This window comes from Acanthaster planci, linkage group LG18, assembly GCF_054643075.1.
Source record: "Acanthaster planci isolate LZ-2023a linkage group LG18, COTS_SCS, whole genome shotgun sequence".
Classification (NCBI taxonomy): domain Eukaryota; kingdom Metazoa; phylum Echinodermata; class Asteroidea; order Valvatida; family Acanthasteridae; genus Acanthaster; species Acanthaster planci.
In genome coordinates, this window is record NC_141794.1 from 6,455,134 (window position 1) to 6,478,845 (window position 23,712).

At 40.1% G+C, this 23,712-nt stretch overlaps 3 protein-coding genes across 9 annotated transcripts in view; 1 reads left to right on the top strand and 2 right to left on the bottom strand.

Moving 5' to 3' along the window:
• LOC110982710 (axotactin-like) overlaps window positions 1-19,471 on the top strand; it is a 69,233-nt gene extending 49,762 nt beyond the window's left edge. For 4 of the 6 annotated variants that reach the window (XM_022241340.2, XM_087148408.1, XM_087148409.1 and 1 more), the window contains exon 34: window positions 13,170-17,303. In XM_022241340.2, the coding sequence (XP_022097032.2) occupies window positions 13,170-13,423 (254 nt within the window). In that variant the 3' untranslated portion in view covers window positions 13,424-17,303. Of the gene's footprint in view, window positions 1-13,169; window positions 17,304-17,383 lie in introns of those variants that run through there. The other 2 variants (XR_015428241.1, XM_087148407.1) reach the window with 2 other exon arrangements.
• Window positions 1,552-11,528, bottom strand: LOC110982712 (uncharacterized). The gene is made up of 6 exons (XM_022241344.2): window positions 11,134-11,528; window positions 8,853-8,982; window positions 7,582-7,852; window positions 6,590-6,736; window positions 4,780-5,049; window positions 1,552-2,525 (listed from the first exon to the last, which is right to left on the bottom strand). Exons 1-6 carry the CDS (start codon window positions 11,375-11,377, stop codon window positions 2,226-2,228), a joined length of 1,362 nt encoding a protein of 453 aa, XP_022097036.2. The 5' UTR covers window positions 11,378-11,528; the 3' UTR covers window positions 1,552-2,225.
• Window positions 19,472-19,598: 127 nt separating the features above from the next.
• LOC110982720 (ficolin-1-like) lies at window positions 19,599-23,056 on the bottom strand. Of its 2 annotated transcripts, none has more exons than XM_022241356.2 (4): window positions 22,769-23,056; window positions 22,191-22,336; window positions 21,625-21,886; window positions 19,599-20,862 (listed from the first exon to the last, which is right to left on the bottom strand). In XM_022241356.2, the coding sequence occupies exons 1-4, from the start codon at window positions 22,947-22,949 to the stop codon at window positions 20,618-20,620; spliced, it is 834 nt and encodes a 277-aa protein (XP_022097048.2). In that variant the 5' UTR covers window positions 22,950-23,056; the 3' UTR covers window positions 19,599-20,617. The 2 variants fall into 2 exon arrangements, with proteins under 2 accessions (XP_022097048.2, XP_022097047.2); XM_022241355.2 differs by having other exon boundaries at window positions 22,652-23,055.
• Window positions 23,057-23,712: the final 656 nt, after the last annotated feature.

Below are 23,712 nucleotides of genomic sequence, written 5' to 3' on the forward strand. Positions count from 1 at the left end.
AGTAGTTGCGAAACTGGGTACCCATTACAGGATACTGTTCCAAAATCCTAAGAAAAAACAAAGTAATGAATAAAAACAACAAAGTAATATAAAAATCCACTGGATTTCATCTTTGCTAAAATGTTCTGTCAAGAGAACTTGGGTGTTAATTTATTACTTCTATGCATGGACATTGTTGGTGCTGGATGAATGCATGAATTACCATGAAAATTTTTACTGAAATAAACATGTACTGGTTTTTCTTTCAAATTTCTCGACCAAAACTTTCAAATTTTTCTTTTCACTGTCTGAGAGGTTAGTTAGTAGCTTGTCCCATAAGTTTGAATAAGTTACCGACTTGAAATTTTGTAGTCGGATGCTTGGGTGCTCGGTTCCGATGCAAAGCCTTAGACCTGGCTTATAGTACATAGTAGTATCAAAGAAAAACTTCTGCTACCATAATTAACAGTTGTCAACTCAGCAATGCATTTGCATATTTTGTGTTGCAACAAAATATTCTCCAATTTGAGAAAGTCAAGATGCCCAGTGACACTGTCAGAATCATTACTTGCCTGCCCTCTCCACCAAAAACTCAAGACTTTGCAAGGGATTGTGCCCTGTAGGGTGGCATGACAAATCATCATGGTATCAAATTTTGCAAAGTTTGAGGCCATAGGCATGAACTAGCCCTTTCAACTTCCAATAGACAGGAGAGCCAATATACAAATAATTGTGACATGGTTTGAGGGTGGACATTTGGTTTTACTTCCATGAGGTATTCAAAGTTGACAAGTAAGTTTCACCTCTGGAACTTATTTGTCTACTTCCAGTACCTCAGGGAGCTAAAACTGACCATCAAAAATAAACATGTCTGCTTTTACAGTACCTCAAACATCTTTTCAGATACCATGAAAATTTCAAGAGCAAGGGAAAGTCAGCACATGTGTATGCCACCGTCTGTTCTGGGTAGTGTGCCAGTAGTGTAGATAGGGTAAGGCTTCCATGTGTGTGCTACACCTGAGCGACAATTCCACTGAACTGTATTCCGGCTAACAATTCAGTACACATATTTGACTTGTCTTCAAATCTTTGCTCGAGTGCCTGGTAAGCAGCAAAACTATCTACTGGCAAAGATGAATGGACCAATGAGAGTTTGGCTCTCAATCATGAATGTGTACAAGGTACACATTCTGCACCTCAGCATCAACTGGGATTAGAAAGTACAGATTAACATTTGGTGAGCTGCAGTCTTGTGTACAGTAGCTACAATGATGTTTGCAATCAAGTGTTCTTCTGCCCCCTCCACTGCCCCCCCTCTATAAAAATCCAGCCGTGGTATAGGTGGTGATCTCTCTGGTGTATCTTTATATTTTTGACCAATTACATCTACATGTAATTAGCGTTAACCAAGAAAATGCAATTTAACAGTGTGCGTTATTTATTTACAAACTGCACTAACTCACATACATGTAACTGGTACAAATTCACAAAATCAAGGCTTCTTTTGAGGAAAACCTTAAGAAAGTGCCTTCTTTTGGCCTTGTAATAATGACACAATGTTGTCAAGATGGGTCTCATTTACTGCACACCTCAATACAAGTTCATTCCAACGTCTTTGTCTTGGTTTACTGTTGTTCATTTTTGGGCCTAATGGCAATTCAAATGAAACGCTCTGTCTCCAGGGTGTGAGTGGCCAGCTAAAAATCAAAGCTGAAATGTTAACAGTTTCAATACTTTTGTATACACTAGGTATACCAAAAAAGCTGAAATTTGGGCTCCACATCTAAAAAACAAAAGCTGAAATCAGCTAAAAAGCTTAATTCTCACACCCCACTGTATTAACTTTTTGTTTAGTTTATGAATCAAAGTGCTATAGACTACAAATCAATTAAAATGTCCAACTCTTTATTGGGAATAAAACTTTCAATTAACCATCATCCCATACTTTAGTCAATATGTGCAACTGCATGGCCCAAACCATAGTATAAATATAACTTCTGCCACACTTTGACTCCATACAAACTCCCTATGAAGACAGTCTCTAGCATTACGTTTAAACTAGTCATCCAGTTTGTATTATATGCCATCGTTGCTACAACCACGCCCACCTGTTTGACGTAGCATCGGAAAGACCACTGAAACGGGATGTCTCTGTAGTCCTGAGTGGTGAATTTAGGCATTGGGCTCTCATTCAGTGGTACAGGATGTACTGAAACGCATATGATGCCAACATTTATGAACAAGCTTTAAAGATGTTGCATATTCCCTAGTCTTTTAAGGAAGTAAGAAGCAAGTGCATGGCGGGTTCTTTCAGCACTGGGGTCACTCTCTTGGCAGGGAAGAATTAACGGACGACCTTGTTGTGGTTCCTGAGGGGGTATAGGTGATGGTTCACCACGCTGTTCACACAGGTTGTGCAGAATGCAGCATGTCGCAACGATGTCTGGAATAAATACTACTTTGTTCTCATTCTTTTCCTGAAGGACATGCCACCGTCTCTTGAGGCGCTCAAAAGCACTAGCTGCTACTGAAAGCCCTCGATTCATCTACAGGAAAAATCAAGAATATGTCAAAAATTATTTGTTATTTTGGTGACTGAAAGTCGGCTCGTATCAGGAATTTGTGAATTTGATGTACCATATATGTATATGATACACATGTGTGACTCTGGAAGCCTGAAATTTCCAGCAAATATCTCACAACCATAATATACATATCATGCAGTGTTCTCCACAGCCTAAAATTATAGCATGGCGTGGGGTCCGGGCCAGCTCAAGGGCCCGGGAAATTTTGGATTCTAGATGCTCTGTGGTGCAATCTGAGGTATTTCCTGGGCACTTTCTTTAGACTCCTTGAATCTAATTTTTTCGTGTTGAAATGAAGGCAAGATTGTTATCTGGAGGTCATCAAAAGTTGATTTTTTTCCGGGGAATTTTTTTTTTTACTTATCAGAACTCGCCATCTAGCAGATGATTCGAGATTACATGTACATGTACGTATACGGGCGCAGTGCAAGTGGATGATATACAGTCTCTTCCCTAAAGCCGGTTCTCAAAAATAACTCCATGGTCAGATTCTAGCAACAAAATCCTATAATTCTGGTGAAATATGGTCAGTCTGCAACCTCGTGTATTGGAAAAACTACAAAATTACTTTCAAAATCTAAGGTTTTAATTTGGACTTATGGGATTGTCAGAAGTGACAACACTTCTAGTTCTGAGTCAGTTTAACCAGTTCCCAATAGCAACAATTGTTTTTCCAATTGATTTTCCAATTAAGAATTTCTTGATTTTGAGAAAATTACTTCATAAATAACAATTTCAGGGAATTAACAAGTGAAACTTGTGTAAGTTTTCACTCCAGTTTTTCAGCTGTACTGCGAGTAATCAGAGACTATCCCCTATGCTACACACTTGACAAACCCATTACATCACATACATTTCCAATACGCCCATGTAGTTGAGTTCACAACGTACGTGTGTGCACTTACGGTGTAATCCACAACTAGAAAAAATATGCATTTAGTTTTCGGCCAATTTACAAACAACAGAAACTCCAAAAGTCATTTTGATCAAACATACATTAGATGCAAATGTTTATAGGACTGTTAAGAAACAAGTGTTTTGAATTACATGTACAAAATGACCTATCACCCCGTATTTTTTGGTCGATTTTTGGGCTCTCATGATTTTTGACAAACCGTTCAAAAATTCTGAAGTTCGAGATGGAAATCTAGCTGGTAAAAATTTCTTTTCCAGATGTTTTCTAAAACAAAAATCGTGTACAAGAAGCTTACATTTCACCTGAACTTGTTTTGAGAATGTAGAACACATAAGAAGTAGGTTTAGAAGCAAAAGAAAAAAAATTTATTTCAAGCGATCTGGATCTTGGAAAATTCGGAACTATATGTAGGAAATTGGCAGTATCTTCCGAGGAAAAAACAAAGCATTTGAGGTATTGGTTCTTAACGCTACAAAATGAAAGTGCTATGACCAGGGAGACTGGAACTAGTCCAGTTTTCTGCCTTCGTAAGTATACTGCATCTGACATTGATCACAAACAGTGCGTAGTGCTTTTCTGTTGTGCTGAATAATGATAGCAAACTCATCATGTTCGCTCCATAAAGTGCGATAAACTTCTTTGCATTTAGATAAGCTGTGAAGATGGTGGAGAATAGGGTCAATCCAATACAAAAAATAGCAGGGTGGTGAGGATTTTGATGGGGCTGCACAACTTTAGCGGGGCAGTCTCAACTTTTGGTAGGGCGGCCTTCCCTGCTTAAACCCCTCATGGAGAACACTGATCACGTATATCCTAATTCATGTAAAAAAAAAAATTAGTGATATATATTCCTATGTTCAAGGCAAAGCAACCTACTTGTGGATGAAACACCTCTACAGAAAAAGACAGATTTCACAATCAAACATTTGATCCTGCCAGCCCTAACATTTCATGCCATTACTGATGACCAATTTTTTTTTGCATCACATCACTCTGAAGGAAGCATCCTACAATACGGTCAAGCTGAAGGCATGTGCCAATATTTTAGGTGCCAAATAATAGGCAGTCACAAAATGGCAAGTTGAAAGTACATGTTTTTGCAGTGGGTGTAAGACTAGAGCCTTGAGAAATGCCTGGTACAGTAGAAAATCAAGCAACACTACCACCCAGGTGGCTCAGGCCCAGGGACGTGGGCCACAGTAGTGAGAGTTGAGTGATTTAAACACTTGATTTACAATGTAGTCATCTACTGCCATCTAGTACAGTCAACAAAGCCAAAATGGATCAGTACTATTATACCTGTTGGTTGAACACATGCTGTGAATCCGTTAAAGCACTTCCTTCCGCGTCGAATGGTTTCATCAAATTTTTCTGCAGTGGGTATCCAACTCCTCCCAGTAACACGACAGGCACGCTTTCCCCTTCAATTTCCAGTGAACTGGCTTGAAATAACGTTCCATTGCGTATTGATTCATAAAAGTGGGATTGTTGTAGAATCTGTACTTCTGATGTTGATCCAGGCCAGCCAGCACTGACATCTAAGAACTGCCCATTGTTATCCACTATTCCCTATTTAAAAAGCAACAAAAAACAAGTACAAACAAAAATTTTGCTTGCCAGCATTTAAAGAAGGAAAACTAAAGTTAACAAATGTGGTGCTTGTTATGTGGATGTTTTTAACCAGGTAAAGCCCAATCAGTTATAAACCGTTCTCTGTAGAGACGACAACGAAGAAATGTTCAGTTTTAAGAGATGGGACGAAAACGCTGGGCAAATATTTTAGGGAAATCCACGGAATCAGAAAGGGACTGAGAACCCAATTAATACACTGACCTAATCAGGAATTGAACCCGGGTCACAGAGGTAGAAAGCAAGGAAAGTACCATTACTTAACCTCTCTATACTGTCTCGGTTTCACTTTAGACCTCACAGAAGTGAAACCAAATATTGTGTGGGTTTTTAACTTTTTGAGAAAAATTGCCATAAAAGGGTTCTTGCTGTCATACTCCTCGTCACTTATCACAGAATATGGAAATTCAAACTGTGCATAAATCTTTAAGTGGAACTGTAAATATTAAGTTCTTCAAAATTATATTTACTTTGGACAATAAAAACATGGAATATTTTTGCCCTGACATCTTGCCAGGCACTAGATATACATGTACACATATCTATAGATGATTTTCCGGTGTTTGAAAACAGTATTTACAGTTAAATGTACATGCATCTGTCTTGTATAGTGTTGTGGCTTGCTTCCTGTATGAAAACTTATGGAGGCCGGTGATGTTGCAATACATGTGCTGTATTTATTTGCATAACTCAGATGGCAGTAACTATGGTGTTCATTACCATTAGCACCCTGTTCTTATGATAAGGAAAACAAAGTCCATTTTTTTAAACTAACTAACATTCAGACCTTCAGGATCTATTCCTTAATCCTAGTAGCTCTAGTTTGGGTAAATTTTGACAATATGTAAGCAAAAAAACCAGAATTTTTTTACCCGAGCTCAGTGAAAGATAACCGTATTGTGCCATTGTTTCACATCTGGTTACCCGACCCAGCCACTGCGGATAATACTGAATTTTTGACCTGAAAACTTCTATGGTTCCAGGTCAAGGAAACAGACTACATGCGCGAATTCATCTTCATTCACAGCTCTGTGTCACGTCATTTTACGCTGCCATTTTACCCCATAATTTCCCTCAAAAACCAAAGCCCTTCCCTCTTTTCTTTCTGATATAAAAGAGGATATCACCGCCAACTTGTTTAGGTAAATTGTTTCGAAAATGTAGACTTTGTTTCCTTATAATAGGAACAGGGTGCTAATGGTAATGAATGCCATGACTATTTCTTAGGAATATATGGGTATGGTAATGGATACATACATGTACATGTATGGGTTTAATAAACAAGTCAGTTACATCCTCATTTTGTGTGGTAACACTTCAACATACTGACATGAAATGAATACATACAGTGTCTTGGGAAATGACCCAGCAAAATGGGTACTTCACAAGCAAACTCATTCTCAACCTCACTCTTAACTCATGTGTACAGCTTGTAATAGTCTCTAACGTTCAAATACTTCATGCACTTTGTTAAACTTACCTGAAGAATGACAGCAGGATTACCCTCGGCAGTTATGTACTCCTGAGCATTGTTTGAATCTGGTCGCTTGATTGGAATGTAACAAGTGCCAATGCAACCACCCATTTGAGGGAAACCGTAGTCATTCATGAACCCATCAACGATTGCCTGCAGTGAGCACGTCATAAAAATGATCATGATTCAAGAAAGGCAAGCCAGAATAAAGGACATTACTAAAGATACAAGGCAAGAATTTTACCATGGCTTCCCAAAAATCATCACTAGAAGTCCCTAGATTTGAGAAATACAAGCACCACCCAGTGTTGCATAATTTCCTCTTTGTTCCAGAAATTGGCCCAGCTTTGCTGAATGGCAGTGTTGTCTTTACTAATGTGGCCAGATTCCACGAGCGTGCAGCAGTATTGTATTGCTCATTGCTGGAGAAGTGGAATATTTTAGTCCCCGTTGATAATCCCTGGGTGCTGGCAGCGGCAACAATGGTACTGTTTCGAAACAATGAGTGATTACCTCTGCTCATGCTAGCACTCTGTGCTGACAGCATATGAACCTTGACTGGCTAGTCCCAGCAGCTTGGTCTTTAGTTACGAGTTTGGTCACTCTGGCCATGAATAAAGGCCCAATTCCGTGCACCCCAGCCATGAATACGTGGCAACATCTCCAGTACAAGGAACCCCGGCAGCTAGTGGTTAAAGCCCTCCAAAGCCACAGTACATGGCTTTAACATGGCTTTGACCACTAGCTGCTGAATGTTGTTGAAGATTTCTTTTCTTTCCCAAATCTCATCCGAGGACGTTTTGTTATGCGAAGGTTTTCAAAGCCTTAAAAACCCAAAACCCAAAGACTCTTTGAGGAATTTGAAAAACAAGAAAATAAGGAGAAATGCACATTGAGATTCTAATGAACTGTGAATTCAAATAAAAAAATGTGTATACAGACTGCTCTTTGAAAAGAAGATGCCGTGGCGTAAGGGATTGAAATTCCAGGACATTTACCTGAAGCTTCTCTTTGGTAGGTAAAACCAGAAACTCTTGTTGCATAGATGATGCTAGCGCCTTGCATGTCTGCTGTATGATCGTGCAAACCGTAGATACACCAACACCAAACAAATCGCCTATGATGCGGTATCCACAGTTGGTAGCAAGCCTCCATATTGTGATTGCTAGTCTCTGCTCCACTGGCAATGCCCGGCGCATGTTAGTGTTGTGGTATGTTATCTTATCACGTACCTTCTCACAGATGTATGTGAAAGTGGCTTTGGTCATTCTGTAGCAAAGAAGGATAGGGCAAAAAATGTTTAATCAACCTTACAATTCTTTCTTCTGCAGTGTTGCAGTAAAGTATTTCACCAGTACCTCTAATAATGGGCAAACAATAACAAAGGAATGCATTTATTACACCTCATTAATAGCTTGTTGCCTTGAATTGTGTCTACAATGTACAAGTACTTGACAACACCACTTGCTATTGTCTCACACAGGTGTGAGCATACTCAAGTTTTTTTTTCTACTGAATGTGCACATACATGTATACCTGTAATGCTGAGAGGAACAAGTTGCAGATAACTCACAGCTTGTTTAAGGCAAGCTCAATTTTTGCACTTAGTTTAGCTGTCAAGGCCATTGAACTTATGTAATAGACTGTGTGAGACATGGCATTGTTTAGAATAGAACCAAACTATTGAAAATAAGGTTAAAGGAGACAGATACATGGAGATGCATGTACAGGGACTGCATAGAAATTGCAGCCACAACTGTATATAGTAAACACTTCACACACAGCCCAGGGAGCCAGGTTGGCATTGTGGAACTTTTCTCACTTCCCATGTCTCCTATTTCACATGTCTCAGGTTTAAACCCCACCCAAGTTAGCATGTGGAATGGGATTTCAGCCCCTGTCTGATTTTATGGCTTTCCCCACTGCATTTGTCTTGGGGTTTTTCCTCCCACCCCTAAAACTGAACTTATCTGCAGGTACATTGTCACCTGTAAGCATCCTATAACGGGTGCTTAAAGTACTGTTGGATAAATAGTAAAAAAATAGATAAAAAGTATAGCAATGTACTATCTATGTGTCTTTGTAGGGCAATGTTGAAATGTTGAAATTAAAAAAAAATACCACTCGGCAACAACACCCTTGTGTGGACAAAAAATGGACCTTCCAAACACTTGTGGCTCAAAGAATGCCACATAATTTTTAAGAAGGGAGTAAAGTTGCTTGAACATCTAACAAAAAGTCCCTACATCGACCCTCCAAGAATAAGTACCTGAAGTTTTCTATCCAGTCTTGGTCAGTCCAGTGATCTTTGACTACAACATCCCACCACATACTGCTCCTTTCCCTCGCCCACACTCGTCTTTCAGCGGTGAGATCATCACCAGCTGTTAGTGTTAATCCTAAGGTTTAAACAGAATGGAATTTTTCTGTTATTCATTTGTAAGTCCTCAAGTATTATTTTGTTGCTCAAGTAACTGATGTGTTGAATATTTGATTACATATTTCTCTTGGATTTACACTTTTTGAAGATATGTGCTTCCTTTCAGTAAGGCACAAGGGACTGGTTTAAAACTCCAAAAAATATTGTGAACACAATGACACATTGTAGTTGAATTTTAGGCATAAAAATGACAAGAATCGTAAAGATGTTTCAGAAACTACATGTAAATAAATCTTGCATTTGACTACTTGCTTATATTTTGTTGATTAAACCTTGCATAAAAATAAGCAAATGAAAAGCAATTAATCTAATCTGGTTCGCAGACCAAAAATAGTTTGACTACTTTGAGTGGTCTTTGGTCACAAGGAATTCCACCTATTTCCACAATTAGCTCAACCAATTTCACAGAAAGTTATCAATATTTGTAAATACTGGATTTTTATAGATTACTTTTCTTTGCAGATTCAAACATTAAAAAAATACCTCAATTTTTCTTTTTATTATTTTGCATATTCATCATCACTTTTGCACAACCTTTCCGTATGCCAACAATTCAGAACCTAATGGGACTGTGTGCTATGCCTATAAGTAGATGGGGAAATCCAATACATAAATTACATCGCATCATACTTGCATTTTTGTGGATGATTTGCCATCAATATCATTGTATACTACTGATACAGCAGAGATCGAGCCTCCTTATTACGTCATCAAATTCGTAATCAAAAATGGAAGAAAATAACAGAAAACTTGTGGGCCTGTTCTTGAAAATTTCCTGAGATAAGGCTTATCTAGAATTTTAATAGTGGGAGAGGGAAGGAACTCAAGGGAGGGGGGCACCGGCATCTTATGGGGGACACAAGCTTTCAGTGGTGTGTTTTTGGGGGCAAGCTTTTGTTAGCCTAGTTCAGTATCCATTCATCCGTTTTTTAGTGGGGGGGAGGTCATCTGGGAGGCACCGGGAATTTGTGGGGAACACGTGCCCCAAGGCCCCCCGGTGGCTATGCCTCAGTGTTAAGGCACCTTTCCTTATATAGACATGTTTCTTGGTGTAATTGGTGTGCACATACATGTACATGTAGGCCTACATACATGCATGCCGCTGTCACTGTCAGTAGGGCAATACTCGAAACTTTGCACTTATTACACTTACACAATGCAGTGAACAGCACCCTGGCACCAGAGATGTATCCCCCACTCCTAAAACTGGTTGAGTAGATACACATATATGTATGTATACAGTGGATAGCCATTGACCCAATGCATGTGCAGTAAACATGCACTCAATGCAGTGTGATCAGGTGATTGTCATCGCGTCAAAAATTGTCAGGTGGACGCGTTAAACACTCTAATAATCAGCAAATTGTTTTAGCCAAGATTTGTTTGAGCCAGTGGATTCCAAATCTGACAATCAGGGCTGGACTTAACATGCCGTAGCAAACGCCATAACATGTTGAGTCAAGAAATAAATCGACACAATTGGATGAACAAAAGCTGACCAACATGATCAAGTGGCATAACCAGCTTGAGTTCAATCACGGACCATTTACCCAGGGATGTGCAACCGTGAGCAGCCCCACTGCAAACACATGTGCGACCTTGGTTCCACGCATGTTATGGATTATTATTACCCCCGCAGGTGCTCTTGACTTTCTCGAAAAAACTCGCGACCACATGACACGGGTTGCAGCATGTACAGTGCAGCCGTGGTTATGCCGAGATGACACCACGACATGGTGCTTAAATCTACTCGTTTTGACGAATAAATCTTCATTTATCAATTTCAAGGAGAAACAAGTTTTAATGAGGCAAATTCCCCAATTTTGTGGTACACATTTTTAAAAATGTATAGGATGAAATATCGTGAGCAGCATATTTTTAGAAAGAGTGTAGGCCTACCCTGACTTAAAATATTACAAAAAACAAAGTGGTAGTGGAATATATGTTTTATTATTAGAGAAAGTGTGACATAATCCAACTTAATTTCTGCTTGGAAATTGTGCCGGCCGTAACACGCACGGAACCAGCTCTGAGCTTAAGTTGAACATCCCTGGGTAAATGGTCCGTGGTTCAATCAAGTGCTACTCACAGATCATGCGGCATGGCTTACCATTGGTCAGCTTAAATGGGATGTACATTGATCGCATTTTGCTGACTCGAGATTGAAGCCTTCTGCGAATTTGCCTTTCACTCCGTTGTCGTCTTGCGTTTCGCTCGTGAAAATCTGTGCTGAAACTCGCATTACTCGTCTGGTGTTCGACCTCGAGTAAATGAGGCACCAACGAAAGGAAAAGCTTTTGGATTGCTTGTTGGTCATGTTTCTTCTTGGACAGTGGCTCATCTAGAGCCGCCATTGCCTAGGTTTTTCAGTGTGTAGCAAATTAAAGCATGGAGGACACAGAGGAGGTGTTTTATTCCTCCATGATTATAGCCAGATCGTTGGACCGGAGAAAGATACACGCACTGCATGCAGTATGACTATGAAGGAAGATAACAGGAAGTTGCAGTTTGAGAGAAAGGGCGCCACCACCTCCGTATATCTGCTTGGCGCCGTCGCGACGCGTCGTCTAAACCACAGAGCTAGGAAATTTACATGTACACGTGTAAGGTATTCGAGTCCCGTATTAAACGTGGCGCCTTTCACTTGGACGTTCACGGGACTTTCCTCACACAGCGTTTTTGCCCAACCTCTTTCTTGAAAAATTTAAACCTCATTCGGTTAAAACCTTGTACAATAACCTTCATGATACATGGTGTTAAACCTTTGTAAACAATTTCAGTGTCATGAAATTTTGTTCGAAATCAAAGCTGTCGGTGTCTGGAAATTAGGGTCGAATTCATCTGAGTGTTCCATGTGGCGCACTTGAAAAAATCTCCGCTATCCTAAACTTTAAGCATTTACAAAATCCTTTGACGTTGATAGTTTCTTGTGAAACATCATTACTCTATTCAAATACCCATTCACAAGTTTGTGGCTTTGGCTTGGAATAGGGTTTTCTCCAAAACTACTTTAATTTCGTCTCTCAACATTGGGCGAGCTCTGGTTTCTATATCGATTTGTAAATATCACCAATGGATTAAATTAATTCGTCTCGTGACAATTGGCATTTGTTACGTCCGTAAATTATGGTCTTTGTATTGAAATACAAAAATTACAGGCATTTAGATTATATACATTACACAAGAAACAGCGTCACACAAAAGGAATTTACCACAGTTTGAACGAAATGCTATAAAATTCCTTGTTAACCCACCCTCTTTGTCCATCCCGACCTGGACTACTCCCAGTCCTCTAGTGGACGGGCCCTTCGAATATCTCTGGACAACAGGCCAACTTCACCAGGAACACCGGCCGACAACTTTCCACCGATGACCCGTGTTACCTAAGTGTAGCCCGGGTCGGTGCATTGGGTCGTAAATCGCAGACCGTACTCCATCTCAAATGTTTGAATCTTTTCCTATATAGGCTGTGCATCACTATTGTGATCGTTTAAAATGGAAAAAAGTATTTTGGGGGGAATACAATGATTCACCAGTTCAGTTCGGTTTATCAACTCGAAACCAATCGTTGTCGGAACCCACAGCCGTCATTTGCAGTGGTCGCAACCGTAGTGCTACGGTTGAATGTGAAAGTGCTGAGATGCACTCCCTGTTACCATGGAGTTTTCAGTACATATTTCATTCTGTGACCTCAATAAACCTTTCGGAAGCAGCATTTGTTCCTGGTAATGGACGATAAACAAGAGCGCATACGAAGCGCAAATCTGGGATGTGCAAAGTGGACAAGCAAAGCATTGATCAGCCTCCATTGGTATTAAAGGTGATTTCAAAAAGATCTTTTGAGGTATTTTTCTTTTTTATGCGCTTTTATTTTGTTAATATTTTGGTTTGTAGACTTTGCATTAATTTTGTGACTTGATGAGCAAGTTGCTAAAGAAAGTTCCCAAGGAAAGAAACAATACCTGACAAGTTTCACTTTTCTCATAGGCTCGTGCATAAATCCGTGGTTCGCTTGTCACACAATGTTAAGGCGTATTGGGAATGCCAACAGGTTTATTCTCTTTTGGCCCGTAATAATTCTAGCGTCCCTTTTAAAACCGTCAATAAACTTTTGTTATTGTCATATTGTGTTTGTTTCACTCAAAGAAGTCGTGAATACCAAGGAAAGTCTACATGAAGACGACACCCTAAAGGCGCACAAGGAGTCGGCTTACCTCAAAAGTACAACGACTGAAATGGAGACCGCACAGGTCGCCCCCATTCCTGTCATGACGGAGTCTGAAGAGAACCTAGTGGAGCAGCTTAGAGCTCCGTCGAAACCGGACGCAGATGTCGCTGAGGACTCCACCCCAGCGAAGCAAAAAACACCTGAGTCGGAAACAGATGAGACCTGCGTCTGATACAAAGGGACGCACGCAGATTTCTCCCACAATCCCAACCTTAAGAGGCTCATCTGAGGTAAATATCATTTATTGTTGCACACCATCGTTGGGTTTTATCGGTAATGTTCACACGCTTATATCAAGGGGGAAATTTCTCTGGAATTTTGACCTGAAAGTTGTGAATTGCCAAATGTTATCGCTCATCAGGTTTTGCTCCATTTTGTGGAATTTTGATCAAATAATCAAGTGCAAGATTCAAACAGTAATTTGCCATTTTGTGAAAGAATTCTCATCTTGTTAGTCGTTCAAGCCCTGAAGATACATGGTATTTTATTTCTTTAAATTTATTCCACTTCTTTAGATTTAGTCCATTAGGTGAAAGTTGCTTGGATTGAAAAGAGTTAAGCCTTTAACAAGCATTCGTTGTTATGGATCTGTTTCAAAGTCTACCCGCATATGGGGCTTTTGCAGTGGAGACTGCCAAATTGGATTTAAAAATTTAATACATTTGTTAAAAGTGTCAGATTGCTAAACGCCGATAGGTACACGAAGCGCCACAATGGAATGACAACGTTCATGGGAAGCAAATCGTATGGGCACACGTATTACCATTCACAGGCAAAATCCACAATAATGACTGGAAAAGGATGGCTCAAGGTGTGAGTTCGAGGGTAAAGGGTTTCGTCCCCAGCACCCTTTAGACGAGCACTCGTTCGATGTGCATGAGGATTAAAGTGCCAGACGTACACGTATACTAGTCAGCCATAAACAGAAAATGCGTTCGCAGTATTGTCACTTTATTTTATTACCTCAGCCCCCAAGCTAGAAATCCGGGGTGTATATTCAAGAATGGCTTATTCATTAGTCGCACTTAATGCCTTTTGAATTCACAGTCTGAGTTTAAGAGACAAGGATAATATACTTCGCCAATCTTCACAAAAGACCAGCAAGCCAATACTTAGTCCAGCGGTGTTATGGGATCGAAAGTATAGTATCCCTCCATAAACTCTAGTGTTAGATCAACTGGAAAACCTGTTTTTGTTCCATTTTCACTTTTGCTGTTTGAACTTTATACTTTAATTTATCATTTAAATAGAATGAATAGGTGAATGGAAATGTGTCCTTTCCCTTTTCTCTATTTTGATTTCATAGTATTTTTTTTTATAAGGGCACTTCTCTCTCCCAGAATGTCAATTGAGAAGTCTGCATGATGATTTGCTGTGTTTTTTAGAAAAAATGCGTTAGCAATAATTCAAATTGGTGTCAGAAATCCAATTAGCCTGATATGCGTGCCTATAGCCTGTGCTTCGCTGGGGCTTTACGTTTTAGACATACGACAGATTTTCTACATGGAGACTGAATGAAAGGTTTTGCATAAACGAGTATTTTTTAAGAGAATTGAGATTAGAAGTTACACCTTTAACACAAGTTAAATACCAGATGTGCTCGTCAAACTTGCCGACCCGTAGATTTGCATTTGTGACTAATCAGAACAAGTTATGTTTTAAGCTCAAAGTGTCAATTCATTTTACAGGCTTGGCGACATAGTGATACACTATTACGACCTTTTCTTTGTACATGTACTTTAATATGCCTTACGTTTACACTGGATGGCTGTAAATTAAAAGCCAAGTCATTTAAATCTCAAAACTTCACAACAAACAACAGTGGAACAGCAGTAGTGTATACATTTACGGGTACAAATAGCACGGAAGTTAAACCATATTGAATTTAATTGGGACCCGAAATCTGGGGACCCGAAAAAGAAACCCCACTTATCCGAGAAGTGCATTTTATGTGGCGTATAGCTACGGAAGGGGGCGGTATACAGGGGTTGCTCCTCCCCCATCGGAGGTGCATGCCCAGTAGCCCCCAGCAATAAGCCTTTTGCAAGTTAACTTTGACCCAAATCTGGTACACTGAGTTCTTTAAATTCATGTGAACATAACAACTTGAAGTCTCCTCACTAAAACCACTATTGCTATAACTAGTGATTTGGTGCAAGCTTTTGCTTAGTTACATAAGAGACGCCTTGCAACAATACACTGTTCTCAATGGATGAGAAGGGCACAAAGGAACCAGTCCATTCCAGAGATGGTGGTCGCTATGCGAAAGCTTGCCCTGAATCACGAGGTATAGCGATAGTGTCTTTCGTCTCGGGAATTCAAATTGTTATGTTTATGTACCGTCCGATAACTCAGTGCACTAGATTTTATTCAAATTTAACTCGCAAATGGCTTATTCATCGACTTTCGTTGACCCTTGAAAACATGTCTGCACCTGGCCCCTGGGTACGTTACAAGAAATGTCACCCAAGTTGGATTTTTTAATTCTAACACATTTATTACCATGTTGAAGTACACTGGATGGCTCTATAGGTGTAAAATAGGGGTCTTTTGTATGGATGAGATGGAGCTATAATGTTTTCTTCCAGTTAAATGTTAATTTTTTCTCATGCTGGATGGGGAGTGGGTTGCTAACTGCACGTTGATTCATTGGCTGACTCCAGACCCGACATAGATCAGTGGGTTGATACATGCCTTGCTTGTATTTCTTTGTACGGATGAGATGAGTTACATTTGCCTTTCTTTTTTCAAAGAGTCGTTTTAAGTCTTTTGTGAAATATCCCATCTTGCTATTTTTATGGGGATTTTTTTTTAAATTCGGGTTTGTGACTTCTCTTAGTGCTATAGTAGTTTAGTTAATTAGTTTACACTGATCTGTTTTTGGAGAGCTATTCAACAGTGATTCAGTATTGTCTCTTCAGCAATGCTGCAAGGGAACGACTTCATGCTGTGTTTCTGTCCTGTTTTTGTGTCCTAATCCTGTTTTGTTTCTTCATCTAAGAGTATTTCCTTTTTTCTACCCACTGTTATCTTATTGTTACCTGCAAAACAATAAATGACACGAATGAAATGAAATGCTACGCCACTAAGGCCAAAAAGTCTCCGCTTTCAGGTTAGCACGTGCGTCGCTGTAGATCTTCCCTGTCAACAAAATAAAAAGTGTTTTGATTGTTAAAAGCTGCCAAACTTGCTTGATCGACTGGAAGCCGGCTGCTGCGCTTTTCATTTGGCTACGGTTGGAAATTACACACCATTTTATGGGAACTGGCGGCGGCCACTGCCGTAGACTCCTGCGTAACTACCGGCCGTAGCCAATTGATTCGGACACTGCCGCACATCCGGGAACCAGACAAACGAGATGAGATAGTCTTATGTCCTGTACATCTACAAGCTGAAACGCTTTTGAACAGTAACAGTGAGCGGGCCAGTCTATATCAGTGTTGATAGCGGCGGTCCATATATGATGCAAGATATGGGGCGGAGAGAACCCCCCCGCGCCTTTGTGTTGGTCATTGTTTGATCGGAATCTCAGGAATTCTTTACAGACCTCATCGGGAGGGGAGATGTGTTGGGTAACAATAGTCTAGAGTGTTTATATTTACATGTGAGTGTGGGGGGGGGGTACCCATCGGCCCCATATCGTGCATTGCATCCGGCGGGGCGTACACGTACGTACAAGCACATCATTTGTAGGGGAAAAAGTGAGGAGAGAAGAACGCGTCGCCTCACCACTTTTGGAGCCAGCCCCTGACTAGAAACCCGAGACTTTTGGGGGGACCTAATCTAATGTTTCACGCATAAAGCTAACCAATAACCTTTGCACGTAATATCAATTTACTATTCCAACACGAGAAGCTTGGTTTATATTTAACAGCAAATTTAAAAAAAACTTAATTTTCAGTGTTTCAACTGATTTTTTTTTGTAGTAGAGTGCCTGAGATTTTAACCGCTACCCGACAGGAGTCGGGCAAATGGCCCCCTATTCCGATGCACACCCTATAACGAACAAAATGGAGTTGAATGAATGCTGCTAATAACATGCTATGAAAGCATCGTCCGGTCTTCAGTCTGATTTCATTTTCATTCTATGTCGACACATCCCTATGATACCGCGTTCACTCTCTTTTCAAAGGTTTGGGGCCAGTGGACGTCTGTGGACTCCATTCATGAATTCGTGAGTTATCTACATTGCATATTTTAGCAATCGTGAAACTCGTTAGATCAGTTAATTGGTAGTTTAATTATGGTGAAACTCCGTATACTTTGCTACAATAAGAAAGTTCAATTATTTGCTAAAGATTCCGACTGAATGTCATCAGAGGACCTTTTCGAACTACCTGATGTAATAATGCGAATTATAATTACTGTTACACAGGCTTATTTCTCTCGACAACAATATTTAATTAATGGACGAAAGCAGTAGCCATGTCAGTCTTTGTGTTATCCTTATCAAACAAACCTGCGACTTGTCCTGATCTCTTTCACCTCGTGTATCTCACAGTAAATAGGATTTGTTGTATGCCAGCAGTCAGTGTTAACCCACGACGGTGTGAATAAAATAATTCATTGGAACTCTAAAAGTTCTGCACCCAAATTTAATGACGTAATAAATGTTTACTTTAAAGATTTTTTTATTAATAACAACACAACAGCCATAAACTGTCGCAGTTTAGCTTTCATTTTGGCTACAGCTTCCAGAGAATTTTCCGGAGGATTTTTGCTTCTCTGAGGTGAACTTGTTTATGAGAAAGCATTTACATGTATAGCGTACGTGTATTGCCTTATGGATTATTTTTGGTGTCAAATAACCAGTGTCAAGATGCTTAAAAATTCTCTGTAGTTTTTTTTGGTTCACCTGGACTTGCATTGAGGTTATTTGAGTAGGCCTACGTATACAGGCGTCTCAACGGACCGTAACCAGAAGGGCCCTCACTGATCTTTGAGGATGGTCGTACAATATTATACGCGACTGAATTATGCCAGTCGATATACAAGTTACAACATACTTCTGTCCAAAATGTGAAATAAGAAACGACATTATTCCAGGCTTTTATAATTGATGGCGATGTTACCAATAAAAAAGGTGGAATGTAGTGCCCGGTCGGGCTTTTTTGCATTTCACTTCCTGAATTAAAAGTTGACGGGACTGTGACAAAGTTAAATGAATTGATCTTTGTTCAAGCGAAGAACATAAACAAAATCAAGATGTTTCCATCCACGATCCTGGTCTGTTTCATTACTGTCACTGTTGGCTGCAAAGATGACCCAGGAAGTGAAAGAGTTAGATGTCAGAAGGGGATTTAACGAGATCTAATGTTTGTGTCTCCTATACGTTTCATACTTTTGGGGGCCCTCCGGGGTAGACCGTCAGTAAGCAATACCCCTTAGGCTGTCGAGAGAACATATTTAAATATTTGACATAATCAAAGACAGGACAGAGTTTGGATCTAGGATCATAACGATGAATGAATGACATGAAGCACAAATTTATAAATTACGAATTTCATTCAAATTCCATTTGGCCTGTATGGATTTTAGTTTAAGTTACCATATTTCACTGTGCTCATAATTTGCGTATTAGCCGTCTTGGGAAATCCAAATGAACAATAATAGACAGTAGGCCTATAAGAATGAAATAACTTTGAAAATGTGCCTTGCCAAATTTGCCTGTTTTTGGCCATTGCGTATTTTGGGTCAGCTTTTGACTGACGGTTTACGTGCATGACATTTATTATCCGCCTCGAGCAGAAGCACCTCCTCATCGGTTAAAAAGAGCCGCGTTGGTGGTCGGGAGCGTTCAATTTGTTGGTAGCGATGAGACAGTGACGCGTTCATTTCCTAGTCGTTCGTGAACCAGCTAAATTTAGTTCCGACCAAAGGATCTTCCGTTGCTAAGAAAATAGGGCCCTGTTTTGGTCCAGCTTAAGGCCTATGGCCGAAGCCGATGCATTGTGTGAGGAGCGTTTGATTCTGCTGCATTGCTCAACACTGGACGTTGGTGATGCAGACCTCATTAGCGAGGGGAAAAACTGTTCACTGGACAACGGTTTGCTGGCAAACCTTTCATCACTTTGCAGCTTAAACTAAAAATTGCTTTCATAACAAATAATTATCAACTGCTCTTTCCAGTTTAAGACACAATCTTTCTATGAATTTTTGGATAACCCTTTTTACTGGTTGAACAAGACATGACGACAAAAACTGCTTCGAAGGGTCTTTCTGAAGCCTTATTCCGTTATGATTATTATAGACAACGATCGTTCATCTGAAGTACATGTACGCTTCTAATTTGAAAGGAGAATGGAAATTTTAAAATACTCCAAGTAAAGTCAAACACCGCAAACCAGTTTGCAGACTTCTATTTTTTTAATTGAAGTTGAACTTATTTTGAAGACTGATGTCACGTGACCTAAAGACTACAGTAAAATGATTGTCACTTGCTGATCTTATCTTCTGCATCCGTGCTATTTGCCTACACTGTAAAGCATAATATTATATCCGCCACCGGATCTGCTCGGTTTCTTATGAATTGATGGAGCGAAAGCAGACTTGTTACCAATTTAAGTTTTCAAATGAAAGAAGCGAGAAATAATCGAGTAGCGTGTGTCAGTGTGTCTCCACCAACAATTATGAAATTGAAAATGAATATGAAAAACAAGCAAAACAGATACATGTATTACCACTGTAACCGTTCCAAAACATGGACCTGTGCTAATCGAGCATAATTATATTTAACCAACCGCCTAATTAGTATCAACAACGGTTCGATCATGCAAGAGACGGATCGACCGACGGATGATGAGCAATCTATGAAATGCTTATAATCATGTTATAATGATGTTCTCAAATGCTAGAAATGGGTGATCTGATGGTTTCGAAACTATTTTTTTCCGAGTAACACGGGTATATTCTGCTGTAAAATATTTGCACACCCACAACCCTTAAATGAAACCATTCTCACCTTACTCAAAAGAATATACTTAATTCATTATTACCTAAAAGTGCCCCTCTACCATAACAGCGAAAAACAAATGAGGTAGGCCTAGCTCCTGACAGTGTTTAAATTGAACTTGAAACATGAGGAAAAACAGCTTACGGTTTGGTTTATTCCTCCGTGGTTATCACACTCGTATAATGCCACGGGAGACGGACAAGGATATGCTTTATTGAATGAAGGATTCACTCTTAACCGAGTCCAGCTTCCCAGAAACAGAAAATGTAAATCTTACACGTCAATATCAGTAATATCTTATTGTTCTGACTTTTGGGTCTATAGAGATAGCGATGGTCTATGGGTTGATTCTGTGGTGGCTGATTATTAACAAGAGGACCTGCACTCGCTACCCACTGGCAATAAAAGCAGGATTCATGCTTTTATTTTCATCTCACTCCCTTTCAGTGAGTAGTAATATCCCCGCCAGGATCTCCAAACTACTCCTTTACCGTACACACTCGTTTGCCCACGCAGATAATTGGCGTTCAGGTTTGAACGGAAACAGGCATTGTACCACCACGAGCCAGCATAACCAGTGGCACAGTTACCGGAAGAAGAGTCATTGTCACGGTCCCGAGTTGAAAAGGCTTGGTTATTGTGGTACAGCAGTGAATCACCTGAAATGATTGAGTACCGGTGGGACATTATGAATGCGGATAGAACATCTAGGCAACTTTTATGTCAAAAATATAACACAGAAAAACGTTCGTGATGGTTGGTGAAAAAGATAATAAAAATACATGAATTCGATTACTCTTTTACCGAGAATTTAAAAATCCTCTTATGTCAAAAAAATCGTGTGCACTAATTAAAAAAATATACGAAATGCATTTTCTTAGATACACGTAATCATAAAATCAAAACTGAAAACTTAGCAAAACCAAGCATAATTAACATCCCCGACACTAAGCCAATGGGATACTTTGATATGGTGTGTGACGACAGACATACCAGTCCTTTTATTCATTCCTGAGCATGCGTGAAAAGATCTGAGCATGCGCGATACCTTGAAAAGGACCGTTATGTCTACTTCCACCAGCGTCTCAAAGTCTCCTTTTCACATCATTGACTACTGTACTTGCGCCATTCGCTACAGCATTGGATTCGAGCCAGCCTCAAGCAGAGAAATATGGATTAGAATCATATCCAAGCAAACTTATGATTTATTCGTCAACTGCCGCAGAACACCGAGTAGACCTATGCAGTGTCGATATTATGTCAGTGTTCTCCAACTCAAAGCCAACTGATTTTATTGACAAGAACACCACTCGAAAACGAAATGATGAAATGGTAGTTCCTTTTATGTTATTTCAATATTTATTATCATTGCAACCTCTTGCAAATGCAGGTTTTTATGAGATATCAAAGCGATGACCTACCGGCCGTCCCTGAATAGTTTCCCACCGTCAACTGGTAGTTGGTGCTCGCATTAGCGACGCGGAACGAGTTGTATACTGCATATCTGGTGTTGTTTTCGAAGTCCTCAAGATCGACACGCAGTCGGTAATCACCCTGAGCGGTGAGTCGATGCAAGTTGTCATTGCCAAGCCAGAACTCACCGTCTAGATTACCGAACCCCTGGCGGTAGCTCTCCCATCCAAGGTAAAAGTCAACAGAACCATCTTGACGCCGCTGGAACACCTTTAGATAACGCAAGAAAACGATTTCAGAGCATTCTCTTAGTTCAACAAAATGCTGTGGAAAAAATCTTGGAAGCGACGAATGATTTACCCAACAACTGCGGCAGGCACGATTGGTGGGGACTACAAATGGAAAGGACTGAGGCTTGCAAATATAAGTGGTACTGCAAAATATTTGCTACCAGTAAATTAGCATTACTAATAATCCCCGATGCATGCTATTGAGCGTTCGCATATTCAGTGATAAGAGCGCCTAAAACCGGTACTGCAAACCCGTAAACCCAATCATACTGCTCAGAACTCACGGTCCATCCACCACCGTCTGTCTCCATATCGCAGTACACCTCGAACGGACTGCCATCATCTTCAGGTTGAACCGTGTACACACCACTGGCTGTTGCACCGTTTGTAAAAGCTTCAGAACAGTCTTTGGGAGACGTAGGTGGGGTAACTGGAGGGTGAGGAGAGGTGGCAGGGATAAGCCGGGTTCAATGCGCAAACAGAGATTAACATAACTTGTAAAAATTAAAAAAAAAATGAATTAACAAAATCTTCCAAGGAATAGATGTTATGCCTACAATCCAACCTGAATGGAAATAAACTTAATTTAAGATATTTTAAGCCATACATATGTTGAAATGCATTTGCTCTGTTATGGATGACCAGAGTAATCTGGTTAGGATCCCTTGCTTATCAGGGAAAACATCTTAAAGAAATGAATTTCGGTCAATTCTTGACAATGAAAAGTCATTATAGTATAACGTGCCTGGCGTTTTTTTCAGGAGCTCAACTAGCTCCGAGACTGATTCCTTTATCTGGCCTAGTTCAAGTTTGACGCTCTTCACTTCATCAAAAACAATATCTTGAATTTTAGAGTAGTTACAGACGGTCCCAGAGCACGCTGGATCATCCTGCGGGTTGATGATGACTTGTTGCTGGTAGAGTCCTTGTGCCTTCAATCCTTTTGCTTCCCTCTCAAGGATGGGATCGTCGTTAACTGCGTCGTTGGCGAAAGCCCCGATCGCAATCAGTGCAAGGATGGCAATGTGCTTAAACGATGTCATGCTGGAAGATGACTTCACAGTGTTTCAGAGAAGAATGATCCTGGAGGTACATCTATTTAAAAGACAAAGGCCTACAGTTATCTTTAAACCAGCCCCTGCTTCAAAGTCAAGTACTCCTCTTTTTGGGTAACCAATCCCCGCGAATCACCACAAGGCATACACTGTAATGCGGAAAACTTCCTCCAACTGAATTGAACTGCCTTCATGATGTCATCGGTATGAACCTATCACAACTAAGTGTCTATCACAATGCAACAAATACAAACCAATCACAATCACGTGTGGCCCGTGTGATACAGCGGAATTGCCACGTCAAAGCGAGGACCTCTAGCCAAAGAAGCAGAGAGGAATCAATTTTGATGACGTACGAACTGCAGCATATAGACGGGGGCGTCGGAGCACACTCCCAATCTTTTTCGACGCCAGTTGCACAACTGAACTTTTTTAAAAGAAATTAATACAAACTGCACAAAAGCTGTTTTTTGGAGAAATTAGTACAGCAGCAAAGAGTATACCGTTTGGTTGTCGTGTACGTGTGATTTGGGTCGATTTCTCAAGATAAGCATCAAACGAAAGTCAGGCACAGATGGTTAATGCGGTTAATCACATTTTCCTGTCTTTCTTAGAGCCTGTAGGAGCAGTCATTAGTGCCATTTACGAGTTTTCTGTTATATAAGGTTCAATTGACAAACAAAAAAGAGTTATTTGAACGAGATTTGTCACTGTCTTCACGTTTTGCTGCGCTGTCTTTTTTCTTGATTAA

Excerpts from the sequence above, each read along its gene's own strand:
- LOC110982712 (XM_022241344.2), bottom strand. The coding sequence starts at position 11,377 with ATGGCGGCTCTAGATGAGCCACTGTCCAAGAAGAAACATGACCAACAA. Across the intron at positions 8,983-11,133 it reads CCCATTTAAGCTGACCAATG|GATTAACACTAACAGCTGGT; the intron begins GTAAGCCATGCC and ends TTTAAACCTTAG. Across the intron at positions 5,050-6,589 it reads ATCCTGCTGTCATTCTTCAG|GGAATAGTGGATAACAATGG; the intron begins GTAAGTTTAACA and ends CTTTTTAAATAG.
- LOC110982720 (XM_022241355.2), bottom strand. The coding sequence starts at position 22,949 with ATGACATCGTTTAAGCACATTGCCATCCTTGCACTGATTGCGATCGGG. Across the intron at positions 22,337-22,651 it reads GCTCCTGAAAAAAACGCCAG|TTACCCCACCTACGTCTCCC; the intron begins GCACGTTATACT and ends CTCACCCTCCAG. Across the intron at positions 20,863-21,624 it reads AAACTATTCAGGGACGGCCG|GTGATTCACTGCTGTACCAC; the intron begins GTAGGTCATCGC and ends CAATCATTTCAG.